The following is a 23,388-nucleotide window of genomic DNA, read 5'->3' as shown; positions in this document are numbered from 1 at the left end:
CACATTTGTTTTATCTGATTTTGAAAATTATTTATGTTTGGGGGACTAAAACTATAATTGATTGGTATACAGTGAAACCCCTCCTAACGGACCACCCTCTTATGCGGACAATTTTTAATTCCCCATTTCCAATGCAAATAACATTATTAAACCCGTCCTGGGGACACCTCTCTATTGCGGACAAAAAAAATTGTCCTGTTAGTGTCCACATTAGAGGGATTTTCCTGTAATTTGTTTTAACTCCAACTTGATTAATCCAGGGGCGGCATTTCGACGTTTCATTTGGGGGGTCGATTAATAACTGGCTTAGTATGGAATAAAACACATATTGGCTAACAGGAAGTAATCATAAAATGTGTTTGATATTAATAAAAATTAGTGTTTAGAAACAATTTAAATTTTTGTAACGAAAATTTTCATTCATTTCATTACATGTTACTCATATAGAATGTCTCAATAATACAATTTTTACCTTATGGTAAAGTTTTCCTGCTCTTTCGGATTGCAAAAATCATGCTTCTTACTAAATTAACTAGACTGTTACCATCAATGCCCCGTGTCGTGTTTTTTTGCCAGTAGTGCTAAAGATAAGTTTTTTCCCCCATTATGCTTCGAAATTGATTCCCTTACCTCCTAAAATTGAAAATGATCTTTCTTGATTAGCCGAGCTGTTTGGAATAGTTAAAAAACAATTGAATTAACAAAAGTTATGTATGAAAACATACTTTTCAGATCTTGTTCTTCAAAATCACCCAGGCAATTTTAAAATTTATTCAATGATGAAAAAAGAAGCCCCACATAGTCTAACCTCTTTTCGCAAAATTAATCTTTTTGCCTCATGTAAATTTAACTCATCATTGAAACATTTTATTTTTCGTTTTCAATGTCCAATCCAGATAATATAGAAGCGGTGAAAAAAAATCCAAATGATATAAAATCAAACAATGATTTAATATTTTGTATGAACCATTAGATTCAGTTTCTAATGAATTCAACAAAGGAGTTGATGATAAATATTTTTCTGTGTTTTTTGGCTCTAAAAAATTCATTTTTTCCGCTCCTTTTTAAAATTGGCTCGGATTAATTTCAAGTGTAGATTGAACTGAAGCTTGAACAGGCCGAAAAATAAGGTTAGCTAATGAAGATATTACAATCGAGTAAAGCATTTTTCAAAAACTCTCTACAATAAAAACAAATTGAGTAAAAAATTAAATGAAGTTCTACATGTTAAAGTGCATCCGTTTTTTCACCATTGAAAGAGCCGTTTTCGAAAGTGATTTCTTCCAGGTGTTTAATCACTGCTTTTGAAACTATCGAGAAAAAGTTTTTATGATTGTGGGTCTCCTTAAGACCATCTTGTGTCACTCCGAGATTGCATAATTAAAGAGCCCCAGAAAAGGTATTTGTTGAAGTACGATATTTTGTTCAAAAATAGCATGTATTTTTAAGAACTTTCTAAGAAAGCATATTATGCATTGAGTAGCTGAAATGTATTCTCAGTAGAAGAAAGTGACGAACACTTGTTAAAGAAACATATACTTAAAATATGGGCATAATGAATGTAAAATACCAAGGAATTTTCTTGTGAAAATCATGCAGTCAGACTACTTGCACGAGTCTCTTATATTGGATGTACCAAAGTTACACTAAATACACAAGTATGAAATATTTAGCCAATAGGAAGAAATTAGTTGATTAGTTAAAATTAACCATGGTTAATGAATTTCATCAGTTTTCTTTCCCCCCCCCCCCCCCCCCCCCCCTCCCCTCAAAAGGCCGGCAAATTCTTCATGAATTTCTAAGTCATCAAGTAACGGAAAACACTTGCTCTTGTCTGGAAATATGTCGAGTTCCATCAACTAGCGAGATTTTTAAAAAATAACATTGATTTGCGAGTTACATAAATTGAAATTCCCCATTTTTTATCATTCTGCTCAAAAAATTTGGAGGTGCGACCGCCCCCTCTCGCTCCCCCTATTTGCCGCCCCTGGATTAATCATACCTTTTATTTATTCATTTTTTTAGTTTTAAAAATATTTTTTTTGTAAAATTTTTGACGCAGACAAAATTCTTTATATAATGCGTAATTAAATTTCAGCAGGAATTCAGTTTTAAAAAATATTATATGGACAAGGAGGTCTATACTACTATTCCAATAAGTTCAAAATTCATCACATGTGTGTTGGTGGTTCTTCTAAAAACATAATTGGTACTTGGTAACTCGGCCGAGTAGTGAAAGGCCAAGTACTCGGTACTCGGCCAAAGTGCTACTCGGTACGTCTCTAATCATTTTATAATGATCTAAACTTTGGCATCTTAATATTAGTTTGTAAAGGAATTTTTAGAAAATCTTAAACTTTAAATTAAGCAGGGCATGAATTTGTTGATGTATGTATGTCCTTAAACATTTGCATGACAATGCGTTATAAAATAAAATCATGATCTTTGAATGTGATACTTTCGAGTCATTAAAGGAATATCTCTCAGCATATTAAGTCATATCTATTTTTTTTAACAGCATTTATCCAACCAAATTTTTTTCAAAAACCTATATATTTAACTAAAGTTGAATGCTAGGAAGACAGTTCACATCATCACTGTTATAAAATCCCTGTTAAAACTTTTTTTTTCTGTCTAAATTGACATCATTATTAATGAGAAACATTTTAGGATGTTTAAATTTAAAACCAATTGTTCCCAATTGTAACTTATTTTTTCTAGTGGAAAGCTGACCTTGCTTTAGAGCAATTGTTTTAATTCTAATGAGCTTTAATAGCTTTAATGAACAGTCTTTTCGCATGATGTTTTTTGCAATTTTGAATTTTTAATGTAGGACATTAAGTTTTACGATGCATAACATAAAATAAGGTATTTTTCAGGAGCAATGCTCTTTTCAAATCATTTCCCTCAGAACAGCTTTTTTGTTATATCATCATAATAAAGTTTTGTTACCATCAACCTGGTTATTTTACTTTTTTTTCTTTTATTAATTTTTTTTGTAAATACTTTATACAAAAATGTAATGAGATGTTTAACTGCTGTTAATTTGAAGTTACATTACAATATTTTATTTTCAGATGAAGATGAAGATCCGATACCACTTGATAAAAAAGGTGACTCTTCATCAATTTATTTGTTGTTTTCTTTTTTACATGAATACAATTTTCACCCACACAATTTATTCTAAAAGTGCTTCTGGTCATTTGAAATAAAATTAGCAGTATTAAAGCTAACAAATTGTTTCTTTCATGCGAGAGCAAAAGTTGTGTTGCTTTTTGCACCAAAATGAATTAATTTTCAAGAAAGCTGCGCTAAATCAAGGAAATTCAACCGCTCTGTTTATTGTTGAAAGAGATCCTGTCTTAATTGAAATTGTTAACTCATCATCACTAAAAGTGTGAAACCATTTGTAAATAGCCCTTTAAATATTTTCATTAGTGTAAGTGGCTCTAGTAAATAGACTTATGCTTAGATTATGCATGTGAATGGAATAAATCTCTTTTCTATTTTCTAAAATTTATCATTTGCTCTAAAAAAAAATTTGTTGGGGGGAGGGGGGTGGAGCTTTAAAACATATGAAGTTGCTTCAAAACCATATCTTTCCTATTCTTTCACTGAGTTATCTATATCATAAGGGAAATAAAGTACTTGTACCGTCATGACATCTTATGACATTGTTTTGCTTTTAAAAGTTAAATATTGCCTAATAAATTCAATGAACCATTCCACGAAAAAGTCAAACTTTTGTCCTGCACGTGACGGTTCATATATTTCATGAAAAAGTAATAATTTTAAAGGGTAAGGACAAAATATTTTGCTTTGGATATCACACATGTTTGTAATTTGTAGGGCAGAAAAATTTGTTCATTCATATTTATTTTTTATGAAATACATGAGGCATCACATATGGGACAAAATGACCGTCTTCCATGGAATGGCCCAATTTTAATGTAATCAGATCTGTTATCAGGAGGGAGAAAATTCGTGATGAGAAGATTTGGAGATTTCGTTCTATAATGTGAATTTTCTTCAATCTTTAAGTATTAAATGTTGTCTCCAATATTTGATTTCAGCTGTCTCAATTGTTTCTTGCAAAAAGCTGGTCTATGTTTAAGCTTTACATACTGTGTGTATTTGTTTCAGTGACCCATCCATTTCATTTATAACTAATGAATCTTTTTATCTCCATATAGATTAAAATCATGTTTTTTTCATATTAATTGGTTTAAATGCATTAGATAATTCTTTTGATTTGAAACTTTTATATTAAGTTAGCATAGTTACAAAAACGAGTAACAAGTGCAGTAGAATCTTATTTATCCAGCCCTCGTTTATCCGAACCAACTTTTATATTAAAAACAAATTATGTTCACATAGATAATTTTAAATTATTATAGCTAAGAACGTAACTATAAGTACGCTGAACATTTGCCTTTTATTTTGATTAAATGTGCCGCTTGTGTACAGTTTGTGCAAAGTATTATAGGATAATACAAACAGACCTGCTGCTGAACTTGATAAAGCTTTAGATTGACCATGCTTTTTTCAAATTACACACCTATTCAAAGCAGAGGACAGTGTACCAATTTTTTGTTTAAAATTATGTGAAAACGTTTGGATAGTTTCAACAGTACCATGTCATTTTTCTACAAAATAACTTGTTTATCGTAATAAACTGTAAGACTGCTTATTTAAGGATTTGCTTTGCTTATTTTCGATCAGCCGGATTGCCTTTGGTCCCAGTTAACATAGGTGTGCCCATGGGGTCACCAGGGGAACCATGGTACTCCTATTAGCACATAGAAATGAAAGTTAATACAAGAGTGGCTAACATTTTACATTTTTATGTTCATTAATTTCTTACCTCATAGGATTTAAAAGTGCTTTTTTACTCACAATATTTTAATTTTCCTTAAGCGAACAAGTATGGGATCCTTTCCAAGCGTAATTTCAACCTTCTGGTACAGTGGTATCCCCATTTCTGAAGCCCTGTGCACGCCTATGCCAGTTAATCCAGATAAATGAGATTGTACTGCAAATTCAGACTTACTCTTCTATGTATCTGATAACAAAAAAACCTTTCACTAAACATTACATTCATAGCCAATTATTATCTTACTACTATTATATATGCGAAAGTTTGTCTGTATGGATGTATGGATGTTTGTTACTCTTTCACGCAAAAACTACTGAACGGATTTTCATAAAACTTTACAATAATATAGCTTATGCATCAGAATAACACATAGGGTAGTTTTCGTCGCGTTATGGGGGGCAAAACCCCCTTAGGGGGGCAATAAAACACAATTTTTGTATAAATTCTCTAATATTGGGATGAAAAAATACTTGCACATATTTACATTATATGTCCATCGAAAGCTCTGATTTTTCTGCTGAAGATGGCACCTGTTCGAAATTTCTAAGTAGAATAAAAAACGAGTTATGAGCTTTTTAGTTCCATGTTCGAAGGCTTTCCTCAACTCAATACAGTATTTAGTGTATCATCTCAACTCCCTGTCGATAGCGGCAATTGTTGTATTGTTGACTATCTTTGCTTTTCGTGACTGTTCAAGGCTTTTCTCAAGTCAAATCTTGAAGTAAGATTTTTGCACATGATTGGCAAATAATACATGATTTGGCTGATCATTTTCCACTTAAACGGAACTTTAATGTAATTAATGGTTTTTATTATTATTTATGCTGATTGAACGCTTACTCATTATCCAATCAACCAGCAGATCGCCAAAATTTTTGCAGAAAGATTTCCGTAGCTGATGCATTTGGCAGTTTTTTCAACGTCGCTGTTTTTGAAGCCGAAGACTACGTCATAATGTTTCTCAGCTTTCACCATGTGAACAAAATATCGCCAATCAAAGAATTTTCAAAAGACTTTTTTTACTGTGTTAAATAATCCAGCAACTAAATTAGGCAAATCCATAAACAGCACAAAAACTTCCACTAATTTTCCTTTGTGCACAATTTCAAACAATCACCAGATTTTACAACTTATTTTGGAAACGTTTCGGATGAAACTGTTTAGCGCCATTTTATGGTGACCAAAAGTATCTCAGAATCTGGCGATGATATCTCTGTAACGAAAATTAATATCATATCGTTTTACAAAGGAAGGAAAGAAGGGGGGAGAATCATCGAAGGTACCCCAAAACGACTCTCGCAAATTCGGTAAAATCGCACCAAGAGCCCACAATGATTGAAATTTCCCAAAATAGCTAAAGCAAGTATAAGGGGATTACGAGCGCAGCTACTTTTTTTAAATCACTTCGTACTTCATTAGCCATACAGAGAAGGTTTTAGACTCCATGTTAAAAAAAAAGTATCAACAGATTAATCTTTTTAAACATGAGAAGATTAATTTCATGTTTTGGAAATTTGTATATGCTTAAATATAGTGCTTTCGTTTCTAAATCAATACTATTTTGTTCTTTATACTTATTGTTATTTTAGTTTTATGGGTAAGGAAGAAACTCAATTTTTAATCACGTCAAAAAGATGTGTTTTAAATTCTTTCACTTAAAACAGAAAACAAAAGCAAGTAACGATTTTTTCTCTTAATTATTACTGACCCAGGCAACGCCGGGTATTTTCACTAGTTATATATACAGTAAAACCCCTCTAATGCGGATTTTAACAGGGCAAAAATTTTTTGTCCGCAACAGAGGGGTGTCCGCAGGACGGGTTTAATAATGTTGTTTGCCTTCGAGTCAGGGAATTAAAAATTGTCTGCATAAGAGGGATGTCCGCATTTGAGGGGTGTCCGTTTTACTGTATTTAGCTAGTCAAATTTTTAATCTATTGAAAGAAGCAAAAACTGCATTTTTTATGCTTTCTGTGAGCATATAACACTACTTATGAAATGTTTACTTAATTTTAACTAGAGTTGACGTATTTTTATCAAAGGTGGACTCAAAGGTTAAAACCATCCTTGCAAAAATATCTTTTTTCATAAATGGCAAAAATACTGAGCTTTATTTACAGAGATGTAACTAAATTTTTTCTGATTTTACCTAAATGAAATAATAAGTAGAATAAGGATTGAAAGTGCTTGACATTGAATAGGTAAGAGTGAAGACAACTGGCGCAGAAGGCCATAGCACACCCTATGCTGTCACCCTCTCCCATGAAATGGTACTATACACCATGAGTTTGAAAGACTTTTCAATGGAAAGCCTACCTACTGAACTTTGCATGTGTTTTACTCAAAACTTGAAGTTCACTTACATCTTCTTCGCTTTTCATTGACTCAATTTTAAGGAAACATGTATTTTTTCTTTATATAAGTCACATTTATTAGCTGAAGCTTTGAAATGTGTATATATTTGTAGGAAATAAACTGGCAACTGAATCATGTTCATTCCGTGCAACCCTGCCCTCTAGTGGGGAGTTCGATAAAGAGGGGAGCGCCTGTTTATGGTCCGTGATGGCGGACGTCTTTTTTTCCGCATGTGTTTTGTCTTGTGCTTTGTGTTGTAAATAATAAATATTATGTGTCGTCACTTGGTTGTAGTTCTTTGCAACGGATCCTACATCCTATTACAATGAAGAATACGATTATCGTTCAAAATACCCATAGACAGTGCTGCAAATTCTACATATATATATATATACACGCTGAGGAACATTGAAAATGGCGCCCCTAGAAGGAAGCATTGGATTGAATTGAAATTTAATGTACGGAATAATACAGATGAGAGATACACTTGATCCCAAGATCCAGACATTTAAACAAATACCGATTGAAAAATGAGATAAATACAGTGCTACTTTAATAATGCGTTGGACTCCTTTTTGCTGCAATACATGACATAATACAGTCAGACATTGAGCTAATTTAAAGTCTGATGTTGTTCTGAGGCAGTGGACCCCCAAATTTTGAACAGCCACTTCTAAATCTTAGCCATTTAGGAACAGTCCTAAACGTGGTTGCAGAATGTCATTAACATAACGCTGGCCCGTTAAGGTACACCCTCCTACAACTAGAGTGGACCGGCTATCATAGGCTACAGCCTTCCAAACCACTTTGCCTGCTGTGCGGGTAGAGTGTCGTGAGATAGAATGGGTGGACTGGTACCTTTTTACAGGGTGCCTCCACATCCATGCAAGGATACCATCTGACCCCAAAACAAATTAGGAATCATCACTGAGCTTCACCTTTTGCCAATCAGTGACATCCCACATCGCTCTGGCTTTGCACCATTGAGGACGGAGTTGCAATGTTTTGGTTTTAAAAGGAGTACACGAAAAGGGTTCTTGGACGGCAGATTTACTACCGTAAGACGTTTAGAAATGGTTCGGGGATCAACTACTACCCCTACGTCTGCTTGTATGGTGAAGCGAGTCACTATGTGATCCACGAGCGCTTTCCACATGATCCTCAATCCTCTCTTCTAGTGGTCTTCCTGGTCACTCCAGACCCATTTTCTTTTTGCACATGGGTACCATCTTGTGTCCACTGCCTCCAACAGTTTCTAATGGAACACACCGAACGAGGCAGCAACATGGCTCGTCGACCTACCTGCAATTTTCATGCCGATGATCAATCCTCTCTCAAACTCGCTTAACTGCAAGAAACGTGTTCTAACTCGTCTACCTGGCATCCTTCACTCATTAAGGTTCTCTGACAATCTGGATGTAATCGTAACATTTACAAATCTTAAATTATGCACTGGTTTATAGAGCACCTTTTTCGTGATGTCACCAATAGTGTAGGGTAAACGGTCATGCGCACTGACACCAAACATGGATCATTTGCATATCAGATGTCACTCTTCTTATATGCAAAATTTCACAATTGTACCTTTCTTCTTTCTTGGGGCACTATTGTCAATGTTCCTAAGTATATATATATATATTAAAAATGTATTGAAGAGGCATTTATTTTTCACATGTGGTGCGTTTTGCCCAATGTAATCCTGAATGTTGATTTTTTTGGAACTGGACATCCTATTGTTTTAGTATTAACATTTTGGTCTTTCGACCATAGGATGAAGTTTCCACTGCTGAAGAGTACTTGCTTCATCTCTGTCATTTATCTATGTTGTTACTTTGTCTGTTTGTTGTTCTATTGATGTTTATATATATATATATATATATATATATATATATATATATATATATATATATATTTATTTATTTATTTATTTATTTATTTATTAGAAACATCAAAATCAGATAAAAGAACCAAGAAGGAAGCTACTGAAAAAACATCAAATACAAAAGCTGTCTCTGTATCTGAGTTCTTTGGTAATGGACCTATTAAAAGAGAAAGCAAAACACATCAAGAAAATAAGGTAATTTTTCATTTAGTTTCAGTGTACTATTACGTACGTATTAGTAAATGCTCATTCCTCATTGTGTGATTATAAATTATTCTGTTCGAAAGACCATAATAATGTTTTAGATTTTCATTTAATATGAGAAGTAAACATTTAGTATAGCACGAGTTTTATGATTTTTAAGAACATAGTTGTACTTATGTACTTCATGACTGAATTTCTGAAAAGGGCTTGTTGATACTCATTTGACTGAATTTTTCTAATTGTCTTAGCCTAATTCTAAAAATTTTAGCCAAAGACTTAAATTTAATAAATTTTAATTGTGATTTTTTTTTATTATTATTTTGAAAAATTTAATCAGAAAAAGGAATAATTTTATAAAATGCAACTGCTTAAATAATGTGTTTTAAATATGTAGGATAATTTTAAGTTTAATAAATACTTAATAACAATGCATAAGATAGTGGGTTCCTAGTTATTTTTCTCGCAGAATTTCTAATAATAATTTTGAGGATTGAGGCAAAAAACTTTTTTTCTACTTTTTTGTGGAAATTTCTGATAGTTTTCCGATGCCATGACAAAGCTCATCATTTGAGTTCTATTTCCTTCAAGCAAGCCCATTGTTGCATCTGCCCTATTTAATAACAGGTGGCGCTATTAGCGCTCAGGAAAATATACTTGCGCTTTCACTTTTGTCATCCATCTTGTGTGTTCTATTGTCCTCTTGTTCTTGTGTGTGCCGTCATTCTTGATATGTACGTAATAAAAGCTTTCACAAAATAATGTTTGGGTCCTCTTTCCATTAAATAAAACTTGACCCCACTCGTGATCCCACACTCACCATTCAAGTTCATAAGGTTAATGTTTCACGGTAGTCTTGAGTTTGCACTTGAATTTTTAGCTATGAATGTTTTATTTTTCCAGAAACTAAAAGAAAATTGTGTTCATGAAGATCATGATTTTGAAGAAACTTTGAAGCAATTAAATCAAACAACTCAAAAGGTTTATGAATGATTTTTGAAATTATTTTCAAAGTTATTTTGTATAATACAAGATCATAAACTTTTGAATTCTTATTGTTTTTTGAGAAAATAAGTACAGTAAACTTTTTTTGCTTCTAATATTTAAAAAAATCCACTAGTTGATGGAACAGAATTTTGTTCTTTAAAAGACAATGAATTGTGTCAGCATACAGCAACTCATATTTCCAGCTCAAAAAAAAAATCTTACGATTCAATATTTCAAAGAAATCTGATAGGAAATGAAGTAAAAGTATTACTGCCTATGGTCCAAATTCAACTAATTGTGTTTGTATGCAATTTCTTAATTCTTATTTAAACACAATGTGGAAAACAGTGGGAAGAGCATGAGAGAGTTAAAGACGTAAATTTAGAAAACTTGAAGTTTAATTGATAGTTGAAAAATGTTAATACATGGGAAATGACAAATAATTATATATTTATTTTTAATTATAAAGTGGATTTAACAAGTAAAAAAACTCAGTATAAAGTATGTATTTTGAAAATACTCTTTCAATCATTTGCTTAGTGATCAGTTTTCCTATAGTCTGAAACACAAAATGTCTAATTTTAATTAGATCAATATGCATAAAAACTGGTTCCCTCAGTAAAATCTCAACTCTTTCGAATGTTTGTCCCTGTGACTGATTTATTTAATCGGGTCATAAAGCTGGTCAGTTAAAGTCAGTATTTCAAAAATTGATCAGAGTAAGTCAGTATTTGCAGAACTTAGTAAAATTAGGGTTTTTTTTTTTTTTTGGAAATTTACCACATAATTAATTCTAAGATAATATTCACTGTCAATTTTGTTTTTATTTTCTGATAAACTTTAAAAAATGCCAAAAAAGCAATCAATCGCTAATATAGCAACCTAATTTCGCCAACCTGGTAGTCTATTTTACTTGATAAAAATCTTTGCTAATCTTTTATTGAATTCGAATGATCTAGTGTTATGGAAAACCAACCCCCCCCCTCCCCAATAATGGGATATATTCTTTGAAACATTTCCCTGTTTTTGCCCAAGTACAAGATAAGATGAAGATTTTTTCGAGCAATAAGGTGTATATGACAGCTAAATTTGTGTACAATATCGAGACGAGTCAAAATTTGTTATGTTAAAATTCTTCTTTTAATTTGTTGTCTTTGACTTTCATCATCATGAGTTCTTGCAGTATTAGAGAACTTACCCCCTATCTCAAAAAATTAGACACAAACATAAAATACAATTCACAGTAAAAATATGAATGGTAGGACATTTAATTTCATGTGTGTATACTAATAATAAACAGTATGTAAAGCACAAGATAAGGTTAATTTATTAGAAGAAACATCATGCAAGGGTGCCCAACCTGGGGATGGGGGGTTTGTAGGAAGATTTCTTTTAAGGGGTATTTTTCTCCCTTTTTCGGGGGGGGGGGAGGGGGAGTCTTTTGCAATGCTTAGAGGGGTGCACCTGTGATCTTAGGGGGTAGTCCCCCCCCCTGCATCACATGTTGAATTTCTTTAGAAAAACAGAAAATAGAGTAACCCATAATTTTGACACTTTTTATCACAGGCAAGTGGTGCACCAGAAAAATAGGGGGTCAGAAGTGAGGGGTGTTAGGGGGCGGCACCCCTGACGCTGTTTTTTTTTTTTTTTTTTTTGAAAATTAGGCTAATTTTTGGGATGTTATCGTTCCTTTACTGATTAAAATATCTCTAAAAATATAATATGGAAGGTGGCCTCAAAAATCAGGACTGATAGAAACCATAAACTTCCCCCTTCCAATTCAAAGTTGTATTCTTATGAATTAGCATAAGAAAAGTCTATTTTTTCGGCAATTTGCATCAAGAAAATGAGTTTTCTCAACTATTAGCGAGTATTATAGGACCAGATGTAAATGCAGGATTTGGTGGGAAGACCAAACTGGATTTCAGCATGACAAAGGGCCTACTGATGCATCCAACTCAACAAATCTGTAGTTCAACATGAATAATGTCATGGCTTGGCCATCGATTAGAAAATCCTATGTTAAACCTGTGGCAACATCAAGGACAGATACAAGGGAGGGGCGTTTGCTCCTCCCTTGAGGAACCCTGCACCAGTAGTTTCTCCGAATTGAAGTCCAAAATCAATAGTTTAGGCCATCTTTGATATGACTTTAAGGAAAAAAATATGATTCAAATCTCCCTCCCAGAAACTTTTTGGAAGAAAAATTTCAAAAGGGAGATTTTAAACTCTTTGGTGATATCTGGAGAAAACTAACATATTTGTAGCACAAATGTACAGATTGTGTATTTATGCTATAATTACGCTGGTTTTCTCCTGTTATTTCTCAGCTGAGGGTTATTTCTCGATCTTTGGTGATGTATGGAGGAGGAGTTTGGAGGCCTTCCGCCAGGTATTTTTTAAAATTTAAGTCTTGACAGACGGGATTGCATGTATCTCAAGTAGTGTTAGGGTAAGGAATCGGTTCAGTGACTTTCCTCTGGTAATTTTTCGAATCTGAAGTTCCAAAAAGTGCAATTTTAGACCACCTTCAATGATGTTAGGAGGAGAGGAATCTGAAACATTTCCCCTGAATTATTATGAAATAATTTATATAATGCAATTTTAGAGTAGATGTAGATCAGTTACCTTGGAAAAGTAATGGTAAAAAACAATCATTCGCTCCTTGATAAATTTCTGGATCTGCCTTTTGGGCTACATCTGGCACCAAAATGATATGAAACTGGAAGCCAATATTTTTTGACGCAGGAATAACTTAATACTTACGATGAACTCATGCCTTTGAAGTAACTGGAAGTAATGGAAACAAAATCTCATATTTTCATTTGTGACTGTGTTTCTCAACCTTAAATATAATTCATAAATTAAAAAGTGTTTGTAATTATGGGACACCCTATTTTCTAGGTTTCTTAATAAATTCAACACATGGTGTTTTTAAAATAAATCACCCTAACTTGTGTTTCACGTACTGGTTATCATTATATACATATGTGATATAAATTCCTCCATTCATATTTTTACTGTGAATTGTATTTTATACCTATATTTTTGGGGACGGGGGTAGTTCTTGTACATACAAAAATATTTGCTTATTAGTAATTAAAACAATGTTTTAAATGTGTTCTGAGTTTTACGAAAATATGTTTTTAACTAAAAATTAGCAGGAATAAGTGTATAATTTATGTATTTTTTCCACTTTGTATTTCCTGATTTCAGAATTTTTCTTAAAGTTATGTTCCACTCAGTTTAGAAAAAAAATACAGAAAATGTGAATGAAAAACTGCTCTCAATTGCTTAATAATATTTTAAACAGTTGCAAGATCTTTTAATTATTTTCCCTAGTTTCAGAAAAGTTTTATTCAATAAATATAGGAATTAAACTAAACTTTCAGTCAAAATTTGTCCCAAATTAGCAGGGTTCGTTGATTTAAATCTGCTTGATTTAAATCATGATTTAAATCAATTGATTTGAATCAAGTGGTTTTTTTAACCAAAATCCTTAATTAAAATCAGTTTATTTTTTTTCTATAAATTAATTTTGCATTTTTAGAATGTGTTGCTCTAAATTTAACTACTCTGCATTATACAATCTTAACTTCAACAGGCAAAACTACATAGATCCCTCTTGATGTGTGTGAAACAGATTTTCCTTCTTGCAATATTGCTTTTACTCCAAAATTACAGTTCAATTCAATATAGAACTAAATAAAAATTTTCAGTTTTTCTCATACACCATCACTGATATATATGAGAAAAGTAATTACTTAACATATTCTTGTACACTAAAAGGTACATGATGATGGAAACCATATTTTTAAGCAAAGCATAAAACAAAATCATTTCTTATCGAAGTACAGTCAACCCTCGTTTATCGCAAGTAATTAATTCGTTCCAGACTTTACCTCGATAACTGAATTTCCGCGAAGTAGGATTCTGTATTTATAAACAGAATATTTTCCTTATTAGAGCACATAAAACTTATGACTATTTAAATAGGTTGTTAAGATCAAGCACCATAGACATGAAACAGCACCCTTAGCCAACATTAAATTTGTAGTATTCAATATATTGCACAAAATAATACACAGTTATTATACACTACTACTAATCTATGAAAATTAATTGCTAGTTAGTGACCGTATGTGCCCCCGTTTTTCTTCAACATTCCTCATTAGAGGTATTACGTATACAACTTGAAAAGCTAGTACAAAGTTGAACACCATCTGCACTACAGATTTATTTATCCCCTTGTAATAATATAGTGATTTATACTTTTCAGTTAGCGCTTAACAGTTAAATGAGATAGCGATTCCCTTTCACTTTCTTCGGAGATTGTATACCTCCACTCCCTCAATTAGTACAACTACAGCCCCTCAAAAGAGCTCACCTTACTTAAAAGACATGCTTTGTTATTCTTTGTAGCAAATAGCTTATACGTGCGCATAAAAAATGTTAATTACTATATTTGGAAAAAAAAAAAAACTTTGAAAAAAAACGCGATGTACTGAAGCCGCGAAAGTCGAAGCGCAAAGTAGCGAGGGACTACTGTACTATAATCGATTTATAAATGTTTAACATGTATAGAATAGTTAGAGAACTTATCTTAGTTTGAAAAGGAAGCTGAATAGATTCATCAACTGTATGAAATATATTATGTTTATAAATGTAAAGTAATAATTATAAATTTAATAAAAATATAAAAAAATCTGATTTAATTCAAAAAAATCCGATTTTAAATTTAAAAAAGTCTGACTTTTTTTATTTTTAAAAAAATATATAAAAAAATCACGAACCCTGCAAATTAGCTAGATATTAGTGAGTATTGGTCAGTATTTCTTAAATTTTGGTCTGTAAAATCAGTATTTTTGACCTTCCAAACAGTTTTACCCCCTGCTTAATTACAAATGCAAGCAAAATTTGAAATTGTTTCTTCAAAGCTGGTATGAAATTGGGGGGAAAAGTGCTGAAACAAGTAATAAACCTATTCATAATTTACTTTTTTAGTGCAATTCCAGTTAAAGAATCGCAATCAATTCCCAAATTTTGTAGACATTTGGCATGTATTATTATTCCATTGACTAATGTTTCTCTTGTACCGAAAGTTCTTATAAAAAAATAGCTATTAAATTTAATTCTAACTTATGTGGTGATAATGCACTCGTAAAGAATTTTTAAAAAATACTGGAAAATTATTATTTGCCCAGTAAATATCATTTTTTTGAAGAAAAAAAATGTTTTCGAAAACTATGTGTTTCCTACTTGAGTTGCAGAGTAGGCATTATGAATATAAATTCTCAATTTTTGATGATATTACTATACTTTTCAGGGTTTCAAGTCAATGTCATCCCTGAAATATGGCTACTGTACTATGTTGGTGGGGAAACTGACTCATTTCGCATTTTGGTCCCAAGATCTGCTTGAAAGCATTAGTTTGTATACTAATGTTATAAATTTTTACATTTTTTAAATCATTACCTTTCTATGACTTCTGTTATATCGCATTTTTGGATATGTCGTGCTTTTTTGTTGTCTCCCCACAAGCGTGATATAACGAGGGGTTACTGTAGTATTTTACTTAATTTCTTGTTGGTTATTTTTAAGAAGCAACAGGTATCAGAAATAACATTTTCAAAAACTTTAAACAAAACTGGTATCAAGAAGCTGAATTAGTTGGTCTGTTATCTATGGTGGACTTTGTATGAAGTTGTAACCCACAAGTTAACAATGTATACAATAAGATATTCACATTCATTCATTAATCCATCATTTGTTCATTAATTTTAGGAAACCAAATCTCCTGCTAAAATAAAAAGTGTGAAAAAGGAAACTAAATCACCCATCAAAGCAAGAAATACTGAAAAGGAAATTGAATCTCCAGCCAAAGCAAAAAAAATTGAAATTGAAGTCCCATCCAAGGCCAAACAAAAACAGACGAGAGATTCTGGAAAATTTCAAGGTGCATAATATATTGATACAGTGGATGCCCCTTAATATGAACACAAACGGGCAATAATAGTCTGTTAAGTAAAACATATTGACTTTAATAAAGAATAAAAGAATTCTAGGATTATGCAGACTTTTACATCAAGTAATAAAGACACTTTATTTTCTTGGTTCTTCAAACAAAACACATTTAAAGCTGATTAACAATTTTGGCTATGTTTTTGACAAAATAAAATGTTTATGTGATTTCATAATTTTTAACTTTGTTTTTTCTTCTAATTATTTCTTTACAATTTTTTAGATGATTCAAGACCAAAAAAGAAATCTAAACCTTCTAGCTCTATTGAAATGGAAGTAATTAAAAATCCAAAAAAGAGTGTTACAGCAGTTGTATCTGTAAGTTGATTGCAAAGCTGACTCTAAAATCTTTCTCTGCTCAAAAACTATTACTCGTGTTTTAAATGTGAATTTTGTTTCTAATGGAATTTAATGCGCATATAGTAGTCATTTGAATGATTAGAAAATTGAAAAATGAACATGTTTGTATTTTAGCAAAATGTAGGTATTTTCCCAAAATCTTTAAATGTTTTCTCATTTTAAAATTTCCTAAAACAATCCGGATTATGTGTAAAATTTTTAGAAACATCAATTTTCATCTAAAACTAAAACTTTATTTTGCTCAAAAATTTCCGAAAAATATATCTTTTGTTAGTGATTCCTGGTAATTATATGCAACTTACATGTCAGCTTTTGAGATGTTTTTTATTTGTTTGTTTTGGTTTATCATTAGAATCATCATTTCATTAAGCTTCTAAAGTAAAAATGTTAATGATTTAACTTCAAAATTATTTGTGCATGCTTACTGGATGGAATTCCAAGAGTTTAATTTTTTTTCGTAAAGAAAAGTGTCTTCAAAACAGGTGGAGCAAAACTCAAATAATAATAATAATAATAATAATAATAATAATAATAATTTGAATTTTGACATCTTGCATTCAAATGATGTTTTTTGCAATCACAAGTGTGTGTAGGCGTGTGTGTTTGTGTGCAGGAATGAGTGTGTGGGTGTGTGTGTATGTGTGCTGGCGTGAGTGTGTGGGCGTGTGTGTATGTGTGCTGGCGTGAGTGTCGGTATGTGTGTCTATGTATATGTGTGTCTGTATGCGTGTATGTATGTATGTATGTATGCATGTGTATAGGATATGGATGCAACCTGGAGACCGTTTTCGCTAGAGGAGCAGCATTGTGAGGGGCCAGTCAACGGTGGTGCTGCAGAGGGAGGCGGGGGGAAAATAAATCATAGGAACATCAAAACCATCAAGTGAGAACAATAGTCAATGTGATTGCTCAAAAAAATCTTTCACAATATATTGTAACGTACTTTTCTGCATCAGGAGGCTACATATTTAATTAACAGTTATGTATTTTCAGAAGCCAATATGAGTAATATTTATAAAAAAAAAAAACTAACAGCTGTTAAAGTAATTTTTGGCTTGATACATTGTACTTGAGACAGCCACTACTGGCGAGACCTGTCACGAACAGCTATTTTTAAATCGGTGTCAAAATTCCATTGATTAGAGTGTTATAAAATTGATGAAGTGTCCTGATCTTCTCTTTTCTTTCTTTTTTTTTTTTTTTTAACAAAACCACTGCTACTAGGCCTGAAATGCACCAAATTCACTCTCTGATGTTGGTAGCAGTGTGATATAAACAGTTGAAAATATTATAAAAGCATCAATATGATTTTGTAATTGTATTCATTTTTTTCTGTATATTTAATTTGTATGACTTCTTTTCTGCAAAATCTGTCTATTTTAGTCTGAAAGCATTAACATAATGCTGAATTAGTAAGAATATTCATTATATTTGTTGTGTGGCTATAAAAATTGTTATGAGTCATAAAATTTTCGAGTATTGACAATTTTCCACAATTCTTTAGGCAGATAAAGACACTTCCCCAGCAGTGAAGAAGCCAAAACCAAAAGGTTCAGCAAATTATGCAAGTTACCTGAATCGCGAAGGTCCGAAGGCTCTTGGCAGCAAAGAAATACCTGAGGTAGCTTTCACATATTTTTTGTACTAAATAAACATATTTTTCAGTACATGCTGCTGTAGTTGTAAGTAAAATACAAACTGTTTGGGGACATATCATAACTAATTTTTCTTCATTTTGAAGATTTGTGTTAAATCTCAAAATCATATCATACGATTTCTGTTATGCATTGGTTCCTCTTTAGCATTTTCACATTAAGCTTCACAATCAAGGTCTTCAAAATGAAGAAATCTCTTTTAAATTTCAATTAATGGGAGGAAGAAAGGTATTTTTTTGCTTAAGCAGTATGCTGCTCTCGCAAAGTGCTTAATTTAAGTACTCTTATCTTATCACAGACTTGATTTGTCCTTATGAAACAGGTGTTCCATGTAAATGGTGAAATTAAGTATTCTTTTATGCATTGATGCCAGAAATGCAATATTGTCTCTTTTGTTTTATCTCCTCACCTCTGTTTTTTTTTTTTTTTTTTTGCTTTGCTCCAAGTTTTCGGGAATTATGTTGGCTATACTTATAATATTCATTGTGTTGAACAGTTAAAATAGAATATCTAAAATTATTTTACCTTAATGGTTTTTTTTTTTTTTTTTTTTTTTTTTTTTTTTTTTTTTTTGCGGCCAATGATTAGGATTTGTGTGGCCTTCACAATGCTGCCAGATTAGTTTACCCCAGCAAAAGTTGCATTTTTGCTTATTGACTCTACTTCATTTTTTTTATTATTATAGGGAGAGGAAGCCTGTCTAGCTGGATTAACATTCATAGTTACAGGTATCTTAGAATCGATGGAACGTGATGAAGCCAAGTCTTTAATTGAAAAGTATGGTGGTAAAGTAATGTCCACTATTTCCAAAAATACAAAGTATATTGTAATTGGCAGAGACGCTGGTGCAAGCAAGTTAGATAAGGTACTACTCTCTATATTACTTGCACATTGTTAAATTATCACTTCTAGTTAACTCTTTTTGTCTATGAAGAAGGATCAGAATCAGTAACTATTATTATTACATTCAACATTTACTACTAATTAGTACAAATACTAACCAGAAATTTAATTTCAATTCTAAATAATAATAACACTATCATGCACTTAAATGACGTGCACATTTATTTTGCAAATTTATCTGCAATATGACGACAATATTTGCAATATAGTCTGAATCCACTGTAAACAAATATCCATAGCTAATGTGGGCCTGGGTACCCAATCAGTTGTCATCCAAGACTGCTGTTCAAATACTATCATTATCAAAATTCTGTTTTCAAGTTAGCTATTTGCAGGGTTTGTACTCAATTTCAGAAATAAAATGAATGAGTTTTGAAAGAGTAAAATGAAATAAAATGATTTTGCACTTTTTTTCAACATATTTGACCCCCTACCCCCTTTATCACAAAGTGTCATACTTCGCCTAACTCCTCTTCTTGATACATGTTATTTTTTTGAAAATATATCGTTACAATAACCGTGTGATGTCACTTTTTGTCACCATCTCTCTTCCTCTTGTCACAATTTCATGAACCCGTCTCCCCCTCGAGACATGACATCACCTGTGTGTGATCCTTTTTACTTCATCACAACTAAACAATTGTTTTTTTTAACACAGTCACTTAATATAGTATATCTGCTTATGTATTTTTAAATATTTTAATAATTAGACAACCTGACATATGCTGCTGTGGATGAAATAGCCAAGGATGATTTAAGCATGTTTAACTTCACTCATGAAATGTCTTGGAAATCGCCCTTATGATGAAGTTAGTTGTTAATCGACGTATTTTAAGTTACTCTCATAGAGGAAGATTATGTAGTCTTGAACTAAAAAAGGAGTTAAAACCAAAATGAAGGCGTTGGAAGGATCCTTTAAAAAATTTTCCCAAAATGAAGGAGTATTGGAAGAGTTTTGAAGGAGCGTACGAGATTTGTATTTGATATGACCCTGTCTTTGTTACTACCAAACAAATTGAAATTTTTACAGTAAATAAATGTATAGGCTTCATTCTCTATGCAAAAGATGTGACATTTTCTTCTTGGTACATAATGGGCCTCCTATTCCATCACAAAATGATGAGTTAATTCTAATAAAAGAAAATTATTGTATTTTAATACGAAAATTTTAAGTGAAGAAATCAGAAACTTTTGTTAGTCTAAGCCGATACATGCACATATTGTGTGGGAAGTTGTCAACTTTTGGATTTTTTTTTTTTTTAATCTCAATATTGTTAAGTGGTTCTTTTTTTAGGCTGAAAAGTTTGGAACAAAGCAGTTAGATGAAGATGGTTTACTTGATTTGATTCGAACAATGCCAGGAAAAAATGGAAAGAGTAAGCAAAAGAATGTCAAGGAAGAAAAATGTAGTACAAGTAGCACAGTCAGTAAACAAAAGAATGCCAAAGAAGAAAAATATGATACAAGTAGCACAGTAAGCAGACATTTTTCTAAACAGAGTAATAGCTCAGAAGTTGAGCTGATGGAGGAAGATGATGATCTGTTTGCAGAAGTTGCTGAACCAAATGAGGATGAAATCATTGGAGATAACAAGAAGCTACCAGAACAGAAAAGAGAATCTGAACATGATGTACCTGACTCCTTGCCTCAAGTAATCAAATTTTTTGTTATTAAAATTTTTACTTTTAACATTGAGTGAGTTGTGTCATGTAGTAATAGAAATTGTTTCTTTTGAAATGTTTTGTGAAACGTCATGTGTAGTAATAGAAATTGTTTATTTTGAAATGTCTTGTGAAATTAAAATTTATATTTATTTTGAAACAGACAAAAAGTCCTGAAAAAGTGAAAAAAGTTGGTGAAAATCTCTCTATGTGGGTTGATAAGTATAAACCTACTACTGTTAAGCAGATCATTGGCCAGCAAGGTGACAAAAGTAATGCAAAGAAACTACTACATTGGCTGTTGAATTGGCATAAAAATCGTCGTCTAAATAAAAAACCTATGGCACCTGGTAAGTAATAAGTGATTTTAAACATTGAAAATGTATTTGAAAAGAGAATTGCATTATATAAGCAGAGAAAGAGAATTAACAACAAGAACCTACAATATGTATAACATTCGCAATGGTCCTCACTTGGAAATTGTTCAAAATTGTAGTGCTAAAGCTGCAGTTTACACAATCTCTGGTGATATTTGGAGGAGGAGAGGTTCAGGGACTTTTATGAATGGTTCAAGCTCGAAGATGGGCTTTGAAATTTCTTGAAGTTGAAATCCTAACAAGAAGTTCCGTCTAGAACTAAACGAGCCTACTTTTCTGTATACCTATCTACTTTCTAGTACCTGATCAATATTCTCAAAAATAACTCGCAAATTGTTTCAAACATAATTTTTTAATATTTTAAGCTGATTTCTAGAAATAAAATATACTTTACTCATCTAAAAAAATTAGATGCATAAAAAAAAAAATAAATAAAATAGCAGCACCTTTTAAAAAAAAGCAACTAATACACTTATTTTCCATTTAAAAAAAAAAATTCTTTAACTGCTTTCAAAACAAAAAAATAGTAATTAAAATTAATAAGCTCATTAAAATAAATACATTAAAAAAAAAACATTTCTTTTTCCCCTGCAATAAAATGTCAACTTAAAGAAATTTTCATTGTCAAAAAAAAAAATCGTCTGTGCATATCTTTATGTAGAAACATAAATGACTTCAAATTTATCTGCCGAAAACTGAGTACCTAAATTTAAAGTGAAAATAAAAACAAGGCATATCAACAATAATTATTTCACAGTTAAAACCATGGCTTCGGAGTTGGAGTCGATCTCATTTTGGGATAAAGGAGTCGTAGTTGAATATCCAAGAATCGAAATCAGTCATTTTTCCTCCTTGTATAAATTTTTACCAAAGCTACGAAGTCAGAGTTCGACTAATTGTCGGGCACAGGAGTCAGAGTCGGGTGCCGTAAAATGCTCTGAGTCGGGAGTTGGTCGTCAAGCTATGTCCAACAAAATTTGTTTGAAGTAAATCCACCTTCAAGTACGGATTCTACGTTGACTTTCAGTTTCCCTGTAAACGCTAATGTTAAGGGATTTGAATTGTTCAAAATTGAAGGGAAAATTATTCAAATCAAAAAGATATTTTATATACAAGTTTTTCATCAAAAGCTTTTTCCTACAAAGTTTGCTTGAAGCAAATTCGCCTCACAGTTCGGAATTACCTTGAATTTCCACGTTTAGGTTTTTTTAAGTTGTTCAAAATTGAACAAAAAATAGTTCAAATCAAAAAAAAAGTGAAATATAGGGATAAGGTGTAATTGCCGAAATCTTTCAAACAAAAAAAATGTTTTGAATTGGACTATTCACTCAAAAGTTATTGGGGGGGGGGGGGACAGACCGAGAGACATTTTCTCCCATCTCAATACCCTTCTTTCCAATTTTTTCATTTTTTGATATTTCATTATTTTTTTTTTTATTTTTGACTTTTTTTTTTTTTTTTTTTTTTTTTTTTTTTTTTTTTTTTGTAATATTTTCAAGATGCATTAAGCCTTTTTTCATGCTTTTTTCTTCTTTCATTGACTTTTACTGGGAAAATTGGCTAGCAATGAAGTTTTAGACGATTTTTAACAATTGGGAAGAAGTGAAATGGATTGGAGCTGCTCTCTAATTTCATGAAAATTATACGTCTTGAATAAGCTTAGTTGTTGGCTATCTTTGTTACAGTTATGAAAAGAAAAGGGGTTTGGGCCACCTATTCTCCGGAACATTTGGAATTTGCGATTCTAAAAATGCAATTATAGACCATATTTGTAAACATTAGGCAAAAGGTTTGAATTTGGATCTCCTCTCCCCTGGAGTATTTTTTTTTTCAAAATTCAAGTTCTAAAAACAAAATTTTAGACAAGTTCAATGATGTAAGGGGAGAGCGGATTTAGGGTACTCCCAAGGAAATTTTTCTAAATTAAAGTCCAAAAAAAAAAAAAAAATAATAGTAGGTTATCTTTTATGAGAAGTAGATATGTTCAGAGACTCTCATCCTGATTTTTTTTTTTTTTTTTTTTTTTGAAATTTAAGCCCTAAAAACAAATTTTTATCTGACTTTTTATGTGATAGGGAACAGCAGGCACTCTCCTCAAATTTTTTTAGGA

The 23,388-nt window shown here is 31.8% G+C and overlaps 1 protein-coding gene across 5 annotated transcripts in view; it reads left to right on the top strand.

Annotated features, from left to right (window-relative positions):
- LOC129223376 (replication factor C subunit 1-like) overlaps window positions 1–23,388 on the top strand; it is a 66,028-nt gene that overhangs the window by 22,207 nt on the left and 20,433 nt on the right. Inside the window, exons 4-12 of one of the 5 annotated variants that reach the window (XM_054857967.1) lie at window positions 3,078–3,113; window positions 9,220–9,308; window positions 10,218–10,295; window positions 16,086–16,257; window positions 16,546–16,640; window positions 18,187–18,303; window positions 19,023–19,202; window positions 20,535–20,891; window positions 21,065–21,251. In XM_054857967.1, coding sequence (XP_054713942.1) covers window positions 3,078–3,113; window positions 9,220–9,308; window positions 10,218–10,295; window positions 16,086–16,257; window positions 16,546–16,640; window positions 18,187–18,303; window positions 19,023–19,202; window positions 20,535–20,891; window positions 21,065–21,251 — 1,311 coding nt within the window. Of the gene's footprint in view, window positions 1–3,077; window positions 3,114–9,174; window positions 9,309–10,217; window positions 10,296–16,085; window positions 16,258–16,545; window positions 16,641–18,186; window positions 18,304–19,022; window positions 19,203–20,534; window positions 20,892–21,064; window positions 21,252–23,388 lie in introns of all 5 variants that reach the window. The other 4 variants (XM_054857959.1, XM_054857977.1, XM_054857985.1 and 1 more) reach the window with 4 other exon arrangements.

This window comes from Uloborus diversus, chromosome 1 (genome assembly GCF_026930045.1).
Source record: "Uloborus diversus isolate 005 chromosome 1, Udiv.v.3.1, whole genome shotgun sequence".
Taxonomy (NCBI): domain Eukaryota; kingdom Metazoa; phylum Arthropoda; class Arachnida; order Araneae; family Uloboridae; genus Uloborus; species Uloborus diversus.
The sequence above is the reverse complement of the archived record's forward strand: the minus strand, read 5'-3'. Positions and strand labels throughout refer to the sequence as shown.